General features: G+C 49.6%; 6 protein-coding genes across 6 annotated transcripts; 2 read left to right on the top strand and 4 right to left on the bottom strand.

Annotated features, from left to right (window-relative positions):
* Positions 1–894: 894 nt before the first annotated feature.
* FSST1_003656 (ARS binding protein 2-domain-containing protein) lies at positions 895–2,961 on the bottom strand (the record flags this gene model as incomplete). The annotated part of the gene is made up of 2 exons (XM_083229755.1): positions 895–2,466; positions 2,524–2,961. 2 exons carry the CDS (start codon positions 2,959–2,961, stop codon positions 895–897), a joined length of 2,010 nt encoding a protein of 669 aa, XP_083087086.1.
* A 1,016-nt stretch (positions 2,962–3,977) lies between these two features.
* FSST1_003655 (uncharacterized protein) lies at positions 3,978–4,826 on the top strand (the record flags this gene model as incomplete). The annotated part of the gene is made up of 1 exon (XM_083229754.1): positions 3,978–4,826. One exon carries the CDS (start codon positions 3,978–3,980, stop codon positions 4,824–4,826), a length of 849 nt encoding a protein of 282 aa, XP_083087085.1.
* Positions 4,827–5,240: 414 nt separating this feature from the next.
* On the bottom strand, positions 5,241–6,941 carry FSST1_003654 (Sds3-like-domain-containing protein; the record flags this gene model as incomplete). The annotated part of the gene is made up of 2 exons (XM_083229753.1): positions 5,241–6,470; positions 6,534–6,941. 2 exons carry the CDS (start codon positions 6,939–6,941, stop codon positions 5,241–5,243), a joined length of 1,638 nt encoding a protein of 545 aa, XP_083087084.1.
* A 636-nt stretch (positions 6,942–7,577) lies between these two features.
* On the bottom strand, positions 7,578–8,705 carry FSST1_003653 (uncharacterized protein; the record flags this gene model as incomplete). Its single annotated transcript, XM_083229752.1, has 1 exon — positions 7,578–8,705. The coding sequence occupies one exon, from the start codon at positions 8,703–8,705 to the stop codon at positions 7,578–7,580; it is 1,128 nt and encodes a 375-aa protein (XP_083087083.1).
* A 260-nt stretch (positions 8,706–8,965) lies between these two features.
* FSST1_003652 (pyridoxal phosphate homeostasis protein) lies at positions 8,966–9,871 on the top strand (the record flags this gene model as incomplete). The annotated part of the gene is made up of 3 exons (XM_083229751.1): positions 8,966–9,076; positions 9,140–9,311; positions 9,363–9,871. 3 exons carry the CDS (start codon positions 8,966–8,968, stop codon positions 9,869–9,871), a joined length of 792 nt encoding a protein of 263 aa, XP_083087082.1.
* Positions 9,872–10,279: 408 nt separating this feature from the next.
* FSST1_003651 (adaptin N terminal region-domain-containing protein) lies at positions 10,280–13,404 on the bottom strand (the record flags this gene model as incomplete). Its single annotated transcript, XM_083229750.1, has 4 exons — positions 10,280–10,444; positions 10,497–12,463; positions 12,518–12,852; positions 12,908–13,404. 4 exons carry the CDS (start codon positions 13,402–13,404, stop codon positions 10,280–10,282), a joined length of 2,964 nt encoding a protein of 987 aa, XP_083087081.1.
* Between the last annotated feature and the right edge of the window lie 679 nt (positions 13,405–14,083).

Here is a 14,083-nt window from a genome sequence, read left to right as displayed (position 1 = left end):
ACCGAATACAATCATTACACGTGGATACAATCTAACAGCCACAACGTTGGCATTCTTTCACTTCTTCACCGTTGAAACTCAAACTCAACCCCGGATTTGAATTACGATAAATGGCTGCTTTCTCGGGCTGCTTGGCGTCGCCTCAGCTCAAGGCAGCAGAATTCTCTGCTTCGTGACTGGACGTTTTAGGGTAGCTTCATCTCCACCATAAAAAGACCAGCTTAGCCCCCCAATACCACGGTTATCTCTCACAAACAAGACCCTTGCCTTGACTTGCAGTACTCCAGATTTTTCAGCTTATCGGTTCACTCAATCTGTGGCGTTCTCCAGATTCCCCCATGTTTTTTTATTGGGATCCCTCCGCTCATACATTTGTCCAATCGCAAAGTTCCAGCATCAACCTCGACTTACACCCATACAGATGGGCTGACAAATGATGAATGCACAAATCACGACTATTCAAGCCATAACACGAGTCATACATATACTATAAAATGCTTACACCTACTTCTCGGAGTCGCCGTTGATCGCTTTGCGTGCCGCATCTCGATTAGGATGGTGATGCTGTTTCTGTCAGCCTCCGCGTGATCCGAATATCGCATTTGCTGGCGACGGCTTACATATACTGTATCAAAAGAGGACATACTATGAGATCGCATCGATTACACAACTCTTTCACCGCTATTTAAAACCAGGTAAATGGCCAAAAAAAAAAACAATGCCACAAGAATCCAATCTTCAATATGTGCAGCCATCCAAATAATCACATGCGACTCAATACTAAAACCAAGATGAAACAGGACGCCTTATAAATACTTGAGCCAGAAAGAAACTTACACGACGCGATCATGATGCTTCTCCAAATCAATACGTCAAACCACAGAAAGGGTATCATTACTTTGGTGGCTGCTTCAAAAGATCTGTCACCTTGGTCCTCAGGTCCATAAACTTCTTATCCTTCTCACCCATTGCCATGAGCAAATTCTCGTACTTTGCCTGCCACTCATCCGTCGAGAGCTTTGTTCCTGATTCTTCAGATGTAGGCTCTAGACTCGCATCTTGCTCCTCGAGCAGCTCCAGCGGCACGATCTGCTCCATATGATACGTGCCCCTGAAATGCCCGAAGCCGTACTCCCATTCGCAGCTATACTTCATTGCGCCGTCATTTACGCCCAGGCGCTTGATCTTGCTCTTCCCGGACAGAAGGTACCCGCCTCCTGTTACGGCTGCCAGGTTGATCAGAAAGGCTTGTGGTGATATAGCGGTTTTGTACATCTCTTCGAGAATGCAGTTGGTGATGGTCATGGCTTCGTGGGTTGTACAAACATGAGCCGGTTTGTCTTCAGCATCTAGCCAGATTGCTGCGAAGCACCCGCGCATCATGTATGCAATGACTTCGTCCACGTTCGTCCGATCCTCGAGTCTCTCAAAGTAGAACCGAGGGACGTCTTTGGGATGTGTCATTTCTTCTTCGTTCTGAGCCCGCTGTCGACTCGTCGCGGCGGCTTCTTGCGTAGCTTTTGAGAAGTGTGACGGTGGGATACCGCTGTATGCTGGGTGCGGATAACGTTGAGCCTCACTGGGTTGTCCGTTGATGACGACGACTGGCGGAGGAGGAGTTGCAAGTCTCACACTGCCAGAAGGCCGGTCGGGAACTGTCAAAGATATACTTGGCCGGCTAGGCCGTGGTGGAATAGGATGCGGCTGTGATGTAATCGAAGGGATCGAGACGGGACCTCCAGGCGGTCCCTCATCTGTTTTAGGAGCCACTGAGACTGGCGGAGTGTAGATGGGGGCGGCAGGTTCAGACTCGGCTTCATCTGTAGTAGCAGTGGTAGTTTCAACTGAAAAGGGTGGCAGAGATACATCCACAGGAGTTCTGTTCATTGGCGGTCTTCCTCTTGGTTTGACACTGCCGTTGGCAACTCCAGGTCGCCAAGCCGAAGAGACATTCTTGGGACCTCTACGCTGGGTAGCGAGTTTTGGCCTGGACGGCGTCACAGCAGACTGCGGTTCAAGGGCATCATCCCAGAAAGAGTTCCGTGACGTTGGTGTAATGGCAGACTGTGGCCATCGGATGAGCGGAGTTTGCTGAATGTCACTTGGTGTCCAGGGTGCACCAGTTAATCTCGATGGATCTGCTGACATGGGACCGCTTACTCCGTCAACAGCTGACGACGGGGCGAGGTGAGACCCATGGCTATGGCCATGGGCCTGGATTTGAGCCTGAGTTGGCGCAGGAGACAGAGAAGTGGCTGTGTCATCGTCTACTGGACGCTTTCGACCTCTCTTGGGCCGGATATGTGGGAATAGTGCCCTCAGGGCCATGTCATCCTCGAGGGCCACGCCATCCCGTATGGGCTGGCTGGTAGGATTTCTGTCTGTGGGTATCCTTTTCCAGTAATCATTGGATATGTCCATGAGATACTCGAAAAAGGCCTTGACGTGCATGGAATTCATCCATTTCTAACTCAGCCCTATTAGTGGGTATACTTTGGGAGAGTGACCAAACATATCACATACCTTCAACCTGACCCCATACTGTGCCACCTTTTGTGCGCTCTCCTCCTTGTTGGGGTCTGGAGGCTCAACTCCGAGCTTTGTCGTCAGCTCTGTCCACGTGCGTATATCGCCGTTGTAGAACTTGCGGACCAGCTCGTAGATGGCAAACGTGCTGAAGGACTTGCCGCCGCTACGAGGCGGGTTGCGGAAGGCCTCTCGTAAGCAGGTCGTGTCCGTGGAGAGAGGAACTGCTGGATTGCAAAATAGAATGAAATCAACGTAAGCATTCTCGACCGAGTGCTCCGAGACGCGCCGGTCTGGAAGTCCCGGGCGTACGGCGGTAAAGCTTTGGTCCGAGGACGGAGGCGCAGCGGATCCCGATCCGGCCCCCGATACGCCGGACTGCGGTGGAGGCTGAGCCGGGGGAGGCCGAGAGTTGATAATGACAGGTGACGGCATTGCAAGTTCATCTCTCAAGATTGGATAGAGAACAAAAGTCTTTTCACATAGTTGGTTTGTCCGTTCCGTCTCATGTGAGAATTGGGGGTAAACAGAAACAGAAGTAGAAACAGAGCAAAAGATGAGACATGAATGATTGATGATCCTCCAATAGAAGCAACGATAAAACAGGGGGGAGCAGCTTAGAGTGACATTGGAAACAACAACAAACGAGGACTCATAGACGATAATTACTGAGACTCGGTAGATGTAAAACAAGCCCAGTCAAGCTTCCCCTCAAGATGGACGCGATGACAGGAAAGAAATTAGGCCACCAAGCGATGGAGCAAAAGGGGGCTAAATTTAGCAATTGGTCCAGGATGATGGAAGGAGAGTCTCTGCTTATTATTCTGGCACTTGCACTGTAGATCAATATTATTATTTATCGTATGACAGCCGTGCGTATAATAAATCATCACTGTCATGATTGATTCAACACAACAGTCTCTCTTAGTAGTTAATGGTTTCTTCAACCGCGCGATATCCATCTCGAGCTTGGCTTTTATAAAATCCGCATAATTCCCGACAGACTCATTTTGCCATTTTCATTGGTCAAAGAGGCTATAATATAGACTACTCACTTACAAGACTTCCATCTAAAAGAACGCCCTGTCTGTCTGTACAGTAATCAAGCCTCTTTAGTAATCGAACGCTACATTATAACGTACGCCACGCCCTCCCAATTGACGAGTAGCCAACGGTTATGCAGCTTCACAATGGCGTGCTCAAACCTCTACGACTTGACATCCAAATTTGGTACAGGATGGTCAATTGCATCACTTTGTGATTTGAAATCCATCTCTTATGATGGTGGCATTTGCGAGTGCAGATGAAAGTATAAAGAGCTGTGTAAGGAGCGAGTTTCTTCAGAGAGAATCTCATTTAACAAAGCATCTAATCTTGAATAACATCAATATTTAAACACTTACAACAAGTGCATTGTTCATATATTTACCTATCAGAATATTGACCTCACAATGGCTATCTCATCAACCATTCCCCGTGGCGATGTCACAGCAACCCTCAACTTCTTCAATCCTCCCACGGACAAGTCAGTTCCCTTCAACTTCGTTGACACTCCCCCCGAAGGTCAACCACAGCGCAACTTCACAGACAACCCTCAACCAACCACCATCCATGATATCCGCGGCCATGAATTAGAATATAACTTAGACCACGACGCCTTCCAAATCATCCAGGATGTTCCACCCTCGAGTGAAACCGACTTTGTCGACGACGACTCCATCAAGGTAAACTACTACCCAGAGGTAGAACAGCTACTTCTCAACACGGTCCCTGGCTCGAACCGCGTCTTCTTCTTTGACCACACTATCCGTCGACAGACATCCAATGCTGCTCGGGGGCCCGTGACTCGCGTGCATATTGATCAAACTGCCGCAGCTGTGGCTCAACGAGTTCGCAGATATTTCCCGGAAGAGGCAGATGAGCTTCTCAAGCATCGTTACCGTCTTGTCAATGTTTGGCGACCTCTTACCAAGAAACCCCTCGAGTCTTTCCCTCTGGCCGTTGCGTCCTCCGCTTCTGTAGAGGATGACGATGTTGTACCCGTTGAGCATCGTTATCCAGATGGTTACCGCGGCTGGACTGCGGCCATTCGTCATAATCCAGAGCAGAAATGGCACTACCTCAGTGGCATGAAGGGCAGCGAGCGGTTGGTGCTGGAATGCTTTGACAGCGAGTCACTTAAGCCTGGCTCCAAGATCAAGGGCCGCGTACCGCATACTGCCTTTGAGGACCCAAGGACTCGCCCCGAGGCAGAGGGTCGTGAGAGCATTGAGGTCCGCACACTGGTCTTCGGTCCTTGAACTCGTTCTTGTTGAAGAAGGGACAAGCTAGAACTTGGCGGACAGGGTCTTTTGCGATGACATAATTCGTTCACTTGAGAATCGCTACAGATTGGTGCAATTTCATACTCATATAAGGAAATAATAAGCAAGGTATTCTATTTCTATCCATCAAGTCTTTTCGCCTGATGCCACTGTAAAACCGTAAAAGTAAACATGATTCCCTGATGCTTCAGCTCATTTTGCCGATAAACCCTGAATACCAATCTCTCTTTTCAAATCAGAGTAAAACAAATAGAACATCGCCCATAGATGCAGCTTTCTGAACTTCGTAAAGTCAGATGCCGTCGTATGCCAAACGATGATGCTACGCCTGTGCGCCGCGCTTGCAATAGTATAAAAAGACGTCATTTATCCTCCTTTCGCAAATGACTATTACTTGCGTCCCTTGCCACGGGTGCTGCTGCTTCCCTGACGACTCATGGCAACACCGCCGGCACTACTCTGGCGACTCATGGGCACCGCAGCACTTGACAGGGCAGCCACCGAAGGGGCAGCAGCAGCGTTCGCGGGGCTGGGCTGGTCTCGCAGGCTGCTGATGGCAGGCAGGCCAAGGGAATCGCGGACTTGCTCTGGGTCTTCTCGAGGAGCGCTGGTGAAAGCCACATACTGGGAGTTCTGGTAAGGCACCGCCACAGCTGCAAGGACCTTACGCATTCCAGCTGGGTTGTCTAGATGAGCTCCAGGCTTGTGTGCAGCGTCGTACTGCTTGAAGTAGCCCATGACTGACAGATCAGAGGCAATGTCGTCATTGGACAGGGGAACAGGAAAGTTCTGATCGGCGGTACGAGGGTAAGGCTTGAGGTACTGCTGAGGTACGGGGGGAGGCATCTTGGGTGGCTCCTGAGAGTGCAAAATGTCCAGGTTGTTGACTTCAAAGTTGGCGACGCCTTCAACACCGAGAATGTTACTGTCGAGGAAGTTATGGGTACCGCCGCCACGGTTGCTACGAGTGGCATGAGAGACAGAGCGCTCCATTGCAGGAGCGGAGGGCAGAGAATCAACGTCCTGGTCGCCGTTGGCATCACCTTGGCCAGAGTCACTGTCCTCCGGTGACCCACCGCTGCCGTTAACGCGGTTGCGAAGAATGTATTGATGCGCAGCGAGAGCAGCTGTGTTGTAGTTAAGCGACAGCTCCTTATCGGTAAACAGCTTGTCAATACTGTAGACAGGACCGTTCTGCTTGGCAGCAGCGCGAGCCTTCTCAGACTGCCAAAGAGGAGTGGTGTTGTGGTTGTCAAGGGCACGCCGAGTTGGAACAGGCGAGCCGTCGTCGTCGTTGGCGTTTCGTTTTCGCTTCTTGTTGTCCGAGTACATCTGCAAATCGTCGGCGTCCTTGCGCAGACGTGTGGCTCGCTTGCCATGGGGACCGCCGGGACTCGCAGGGTTGGTCAAACTGAACTGGTTCGGGTTGAGTAGCAAGGCATTGGAGTCGTTGATCTCCAACACTTCTTTCTCGCGGTTAAGTCGATTCTTCTTGTGGGTAAGGGTGTTGATCAACCGATCGCGGAGAGTACTCGTAAGCGCCTTGTGCTCGCGCCTCGCGGTTTCGACCTTGTAAGCAAAAGTGTTTTCGTACTCTCGAAGCCGTCGCTCGTACTCGTTCTGTTGGCGTAAGTGGTTAGTGAAAAAAAAAACATGACTGCGTGGCGTGCAACACCCTCTCACCTTGGACTGTGTCAGTTGAAAGTCACGAATTTCTACGAGATCTTCAACCTCGGCGATAAAATCAGAAAACCGAATGCCGGCCATGTCTAGCAGACTTCTGGCATCCTCGGCGTTGACCGGAGGGCCTTGAGTATTGGTATGTTCTTGCTGGAGCTCGCCGATCACATTGAGAATCTTGGGATCGTAGGGATCGAAGCGCTGGACAAGATTGATGTCGAATTGGATCTTTTGCAGCTGGTCGCGGTATGTCATATCCCGCTCCCTGTGGAACTTATCGGTCATGCTGGAAAGTCGTTCCATAAGAGCTTGCCTCTTGCGATCTCGCTTGGAGTGAGAAGCAGGAGGGGGAGAACGTCGGTCGGATCGTCCGCCCATGTTAGCAGGGGCCGCTGGGTCGTTGGCGGCCATTGCGAAGGGTTGCTGAGTATGTATAAGTGATCTTTTGAAGTGCCGATATTGTTTCTGTGTGGCTGAGAGAAGAACAAAAGTTGAGGAGAGGGAGAGTCGTAATCTCCCGTGGTTATGTGTAGAAAAGATATAAGGGTGGAGGAAGCAAAGAGTGCAAGCTGAAGAAAAGAGCTAACAAGGAAAGGCAAATAGGCAATAGACAAGGCAAACGCTAAAAGAATCTACTGCACAATAGATTTGTATTGATTCGAGACAATAATAGCGCAGGCAGACAGAGAATTGCTAGTGCCGGTGCCATACAATCTAAAGCAAGGAAGTATTAGAATTGAGTGATTCTATTGTCTCGGCTCAAACGTAGAGAGCGAGAGGCAGAGAGAGGCATGACCTCGCTGCGGCGCCTGTTTAGTTGCGTTTACCGCCTACCAGAAACGGAAATAGTGCCCCAGACTGATCTTGTTATGCTGTAAGTGGAGTGATTGGCTGAGCAATCAAACAAACGGTGCTTGGCACTGTACTTACACGGTTGAAGCTTGAGTGGAGCTTGTTCATTCTATTCAGTGTTCAACAATACGCTCAATGGAAAAGATGGTTTTTAATTGATTTTTAATGTCTATTCTACCGTATGTGGTAATCTTTTCAAAGACCTCCTCTAAGCTTGTGCAATTGGCTAATTAGACCAAAACCACCCGGCGATTTGGTATCTTCCACCACTGCTGCATCTCTCGTGACGCTTCCTTTCCGTGATCGTGATTCGACTTTACCCTTCTCCTTGATCGCCTGCTGCTCCATTTCCTTCATCAAGTCCCGATGTTTATCCTCTACCATCTTGGCGAGACCTTCTATGAACTTGTTTCTACCCTTTTCTTCTGCTGTGTCCTTCCACACTAGCGAAAGCTCCTTGAGTTGCTCGATCCTCTGCGCCGCCTTTTCAATGCCTTGGACTGGGTCCTCTGATTTATTCAAGAAATCCGATATCTCATTTCGGATGTTCTGGAGCACTTCCTTGCCCTTCTCCTCAGAGCTCTGCTGTGCTGAACCGGGTTCCGGCGCTGATACTGACAGAAAGCCGGAACTAACTGAGATTTCTGAAGGCGGGAAGACAAATTCCATGGCATCTCCAAATGTCTTGATGACCGAATCCAACCGTGATCGCACTAGGGTCAGCGTTTGCAACTGTTTGATAAACTCGGGATCATCCGGATTTGCTGCGTCGCTGGCAGTGGCAGCGGCCGTTGTTGAGGGTGCCGCGCTCTTGTCTTCCTTGGCCGCAGCCGCAGCCACGTTCTTAGCCTCAATAGCTTCTTGTAATCCTTCAGGAACAAACTTCTTGATGTCGTCTTGAAGTGTCTCATTCATCGTCTCTTGCAGACCCAGTGTCTCGCCCCGTAGTAACTCTACCTCGTAAGCCAAGCGGCTTCCACTTCTCAAGATATCATCAGTGAGATGTGTGAGAGTGGTGGACAACCGTGAAGTCTGGGCATTAAGCTGTGAGATCAGAGTCTGGGCCTGAGTAGACAGCTCAGCAAGGGGTGCGATATCCGATCCCGTCCGACCAGGTACAGAGCGCTGCTGCAGTGGAGGCAAGGCCGAATTGAGGAAAGTTGCGGGATCAAAAGTTGGGTCTAGAAAGTCTTGAAGGAATTCGTCCGATGTATATGATGACTTTGGCTGGATAACTGCCCTGGACTTTCGCCTTATGTGCCCGGGTCTGGTTGCGGCGTTGCTAGCTGCCCGCCGACGACCATTTTTCAAATCGGAAGCCATTCTTCATGTATCTCTGAGTTTCTCAAAAGTGTTCAACTCCTCTGGTGGGAATAAAATGTATTGTTGAAGTGTTGGCTTAGAAGACTCAAGGGGTATAGTACAGGTAGTTTCGTCCCTGATGAGCTGTGCTGGCCACATTGTAGCGATGAACGCATGACCTAACCGATGATAACCCGACTAACCAAAACTACACACCCTCCACTTACAACCATCATCACTTGCTTGGCGACAAACTCGCATAATCTTATACAAAAAGGAGAATGAGTGAATCTCAGCAAGAAATGAAAATTGATCCATCTAGGGCGCAGGCTCTTGCCTGTCAACTCAACTCTGTCAAAGAGCGTCTTGCTGCTGTAGCAAATGGTCGAAATGTATGCATGCATGACACTCACATTCACACTCGACAATACACTGGCTTACACAAATGTTATCAGGTCCGACTTGTAGCTGTATCGAAGCTCAAGCCTGCGAATGATATCCTGGCCCTTCATCAGGGTCCTACTTCCCATACTCACTTCGGCGAGAATTATGCCCAAGAGCTCACTCAAAAAGCCGCTCTTCTTCCAAAGACCGTCCAATGGCACTTTATCGGTGGTCTCCAGTCGAGTAACTGACTCACACTATCCCAGTTAATCATCAACTAACACATCTCTCTAGATCACTGTAAATCTATTGGAAAGATCCCCAATCTCTTCTGCGTCTCAAGTATAGATACCTCCAAAAAGGCTCAACTCCTCAACACTACTCGAGCCAACCTCCTCTCCTCGGAGCCCGATGTTCCCAAAATCGGTGTTCACGTTCAGGTCAACACATCTGGTGAGGAGAACAAGTCTGGCTGTGCTCCCGGTGAAGATACCGTCGCTCTGTGCCGCGAAATCATCGAAACATGTCCCAATCTACGTCTGCTTGGCCTCATGACCATCGGCGCAATTGCTCGCAGCAAGGCCACCACCCCTGAAAATGACAACGAGGACTTTGTATCTCTTAAGGAGCAGCGAGATCTAGTGGCTAAGGAGCTTGGTCTGGATCCAGAAAGTCTGGAGTTGAGCATGGGGATGAGTGAGGATTTTGAAGGTGCCGTGCACTTGGGAAGCAGTGAAGTTCGTGTTGGGAGCACGATCTTTGGACAACGGCCTGCTAAGGCTGATGCCAAGTTGACAGAATAGCATAGCCAAATAGCATAAACAAAAAGAATATATTGACCGTCATTGTAAAGAAAAAATCGAGTAAGGAGGTATGCCCATTCTCCTGAATTGTACTTTGCCAAATCACATGCCTGGTTCATTATGGCTCGCGTAATGGTTCATTCAATTTACAACAATAGATCATGGTATATGACAACTACATCCTCCCAAATCAAATCACTTCCAGCGGGTTGGTCGCCTTGATGCTGTTCAGAGGGACTATGCAGGAAGCGACAACGCAGACAACTTCTCGGCCAACAAAGCTATGGCTTCAATTGAGCGCTTCCTCCAGGTTTCATGCTAGTTCCCCAACGCCCATATGCTTCTTTCTTGGTATTAAGACAACTCCTTTCGGCGAATTATATAGAACATAAACATCGTGCTCTCCCACTAGGTCACCATCACATTACGGAAAGAGTCTGAAATCTGTTCTCGTGAAGGTGGCTCAAATCGTTCCGCCGATGTCGAGATACCTGCAGCGAGTCGCTCTTGCATGTACTTCAGCATCACGGCAGGGACAGAATCATCCGTGGCACGAACGGTCAATCGGATCATCTAGCGAATGGTTAGAACAATCATTGCAATGTAGCGGCATGATGGGGCTTACCTGTTGTCCATAGTTTGGCTCCAGTCTCATCAGACAGCCAAATTTGCCTCCTTGGGATGTGTGAAGCACACTCGCACCAACGACATTCTTTGGGTTGGGATCCACCATGTCTAGCACGCGCCATCTGAATCCTTCTACCGTCTTGGTGACGAAGCTCTCTGTGAGTTGTCTATCACCCTTGCCATTGACTCCGAAGATGGCCTGTGCCTCGCGGGGTGCACCACCAATCTGCTTCCACCTCTTGAAGAAGTCCTCGGCAGTAAGCTCTGCCGGGTCCATAAACTTGTGTATCGCCACGGGAAGCTTCAGAGTCAGTGCTTGAAGGGCACCAGCCAGGTAGCTGATGCGTACAGTAGGGCACTTCTCAAATATCTTCTTTGCCTCGAACATGACAACTTGCTGAGACTGTCCACCCTGTACGATGGTGCTGTCGGGAAGGTTTTTGACATCCCAGGTGAGGTTACTCTTCTCATTTTCGTCCAAGTCCAAGGTTGTTGTAAAAGAACTTATGGTTGCCGGTGTCTTGTTCTTGAAGTAAGTGATCAAGCAAGCCATTTGGCCACGGTACTCGGACCGAACACCAATCTGCAGCTGGCCGTCCTCGTAGAGCACACCATCCGACCGAACCAGCAGTTTGTTGAACCCCTGTTCCCACCCTGGTGACAAATGAGCTGCGCTGGCCAGGTTAGGGGCCTTGAGCATCTTTGGCTCGGATGGTGTGGGTGCGTTGAGGTCGAGGCCAGCCAGATCGGCAACGCCATTGCTGTGGCCGTTCGTACCAGCTGCATTCGCGGCCTGGCCGTTCGATTTACCATTCAGTGGCATGTTGGAACTGAAAGTCCTCTTAAGTGCTCCGGTTCCCATGCTAAGTTCTCTGGCATCAGCATTGGCGTCCTTTCCTCCCACGACCCAAGTCCTTCGATCGCTTGTGTTGGCATGTTTCTGGTGCAACCTGGAAAGAAGCGCAGACTGTCTTTCGGGGAAAGGCGGCATTTCGTCGCAGACTGTTCGTAGAAGGTCATCCGTTTGCATGTTCACAAGTGTTAAGTACTCGCAGGCTCTCTGCTGAAGCTCCGAGTCCAGGTTGTGGCTGTGGAATTCAAACACATGAACGAGCTGGGGCTTGATTTCGGGAAATAGGTTGACATATTTGACGAAACATGACAGAATCATCGCGCGGGTGCTCGAGGAGCATGCCATCAGCTTGCCTTGGAGAGCCATAAACTGTTCAATAGGACTGCAACGAGGTTGGTCGGCTACCAGATGGCCAAATTCTCCAAGAATATAGGCACCAATTTTGACAAGGGTTTCGTGACAGTGGTCGCCCTTCACATACTGCAGCGCATTCTGGGCTGCATAAACTTGCAGTTCCTCGTTATTTGTCACGATCTGGATAACTCGCTGCCAGACTTCATCACTGACATGATCTCCAGCCATGGCGATAAGTCGTAAAGAGATGTCAACATACCACTGCACATCAGTGGCATACTTCTCCGTAAGAATGGCGATCTTAAGGACCATTTCTTCTCGGATAGCAAAGTCGGCATTCTGTAGATACTGCAGGAGCTCACCGACAATCACTTGGGCGTTGGTCGCGTCGCACATGCTGTAGAGCAAGTCCAAACCTTTACGACGGACACTGATATCTCGGTCCTTGAGTGAGCCAAGAATTATCTCTTGATGTTGCTTGATAGGATCAAGTGTTTCAGCACGCGCAGCGAGATGTGTCATAGCCTCCAGACCCAAGTATCTGACATTTGTCTCTCGACTTTGAATAAACTTGCCCAGTCGCGTTGAAATTTGCTTCATCAGACCATGCTCAGTGTCTAGGTGAATGATCAGATTGATGGCTTCAAAGAGCACGGCGTTCTGGGCATTGTTCTGTTGGACGTTCTTGTTAGTCTCCATGGCCAGGTTAAGGATTCTTTGTAAGGATTGGCGGATCATGTCTCGAACATGGGTGTCCTCTGTAGATATTGTTAGTGCTAATTTTTTGTGTTTATCGCAGTGTTCTGATTTACCTGAAGGCGGGAAGTATTGAAGAAGTCGAAGCAACTTGATCTGTAGCCAAGGACATGGGACCTTGTAATATAGATAGTCCGTTGTATACTCGCCATCAATAAGGATTCGCTTCAGACGGGCTGCCGCTTTAGCATACGCTCCCTTGTATTGTTCCAGGTTGTCTTGGGCCAAAGTCATGACAAGAGATGTTACTGAAAGTGCGACACCCAGATCAGAGTCATCCATTAGATGGATAATGCGCTCAGCCCATTGCGGTGACACAATATCTGGGTGCTTGCGGTACAGTCGAAGAAGAGTCAAAGCCGCCTTCTTCTTGACGAACGATTTGGAGGTCCTGGTGAACAGCGGTCAGTCTTTATCTCGCAGTACAGGGGGGTGTTGGCGCATACGGAGAAATCAGGAGCCTATGAACCTCCCCATTAAGAGCTTCACCCATTTCTCGACTTCCTACATTCGCAATTGCGTGCAAGGCAAGGCAATTGAAAAGCTCATTGTGGTCGAGAAGATCTTTTCGAATACTGTTGACGACAAGATGCAAGAGTTCATGCTTCTCGTGAAGGAACAGCGTCATGGCCAGATATCCAATCTGTTTCTCAGAATATTTGTTGGCTGAGATCAAGTTGACGGCTTCTAGGTGGCCGAAGTCGACATTCCAGCCCAGAATATAAATGTATAACAGCTTGCAAACATATTTCTTCTTGTGATAACCGCTGAGGCTACCGTCCTTGAACTTCTGTCGAATATTGGCCAACTCCTTATTGATTCGCTTCTCCTCGAGCTCGCGCGCTCTCGCATTTCTTAGATCAGCGATGAATTGAACCAGACCGCGCATATTCGCATTGCTGCTACTCGAGCGGCCAAGAAAGCCGGATCCTGAGCTCGACATGGCGTGCGGTTGATTGTTGAAGCAGTTGTGCGGACAGCTGTTAAAGACCCCTGATTATGGGGAACAAGACGGGGGTATTAAACTCGGATGAATCGTTCGGCGAAAGGTACGGGAGAGACGGTGGATGATGTCGAGTGATCTCCAAAACAGAATATGTTCGCGCTCTATCGCAATGATCGCATAGTTGACTCAAATTGTCCAGACGGCTCACGCGCCAGACATCGATTGTATGTCGATGTGATGGGAGATTGCTCGTTGGAGGGGCGAGCTAAGCAAAAGATGCGGTTGCGGGTGGTGGGTGGGTGGTTCTCTGCTCTGTGCGGCCTAATTGTTAACTTAGGAGTTGCGGAAGAGGCCCGTGGGCTAGGGAACGGATGAGTCGGGGACTGACAAGGGCTGCCACTGACGAGAGGGTATTGAGGGCGCTTCAGTGTTGGATAGAACGCGACAGCAGGTACTCAAAGAAACGAGTAGATGAAAGCTGTCAAAAAGCAGCAAACTCGGTGGACGAAGGAGTGAGATGTAAGTGTGGTTCGTCACCCATAGACACTGACGCCAATATATGGCTTCTACAGTAGCCTCTAAGAAACCTCCTGTCTCCTGCCTCCTACAGGTGGTTACAGTAATGACCAAAAACGGTTTAGCATGTCGAATTCACACATGGTCCGTGCGTATATCC

The sequence above is a fragment of the Fusarium sambucinum genome, chromosome I (genome assembly GCF_050947815.1).
Source record: "Fusarium sambucinum isolate potato_lamoka chromosome I, whole genome shotgun sequence".
In the NCBI taxonomy this organism is placed as follows: domain Eukaryota; kingdom Fungi; phylum Ascomycota; class Sordariomycetes; order Hypocreales; family Nectriaceae; genus Fusarium; species Fusarium sambucinum.
Note: the sequence above shows the minus strand (reverse complement) of the source record. Positions and strands in the feature narration are given on the sequence as shown.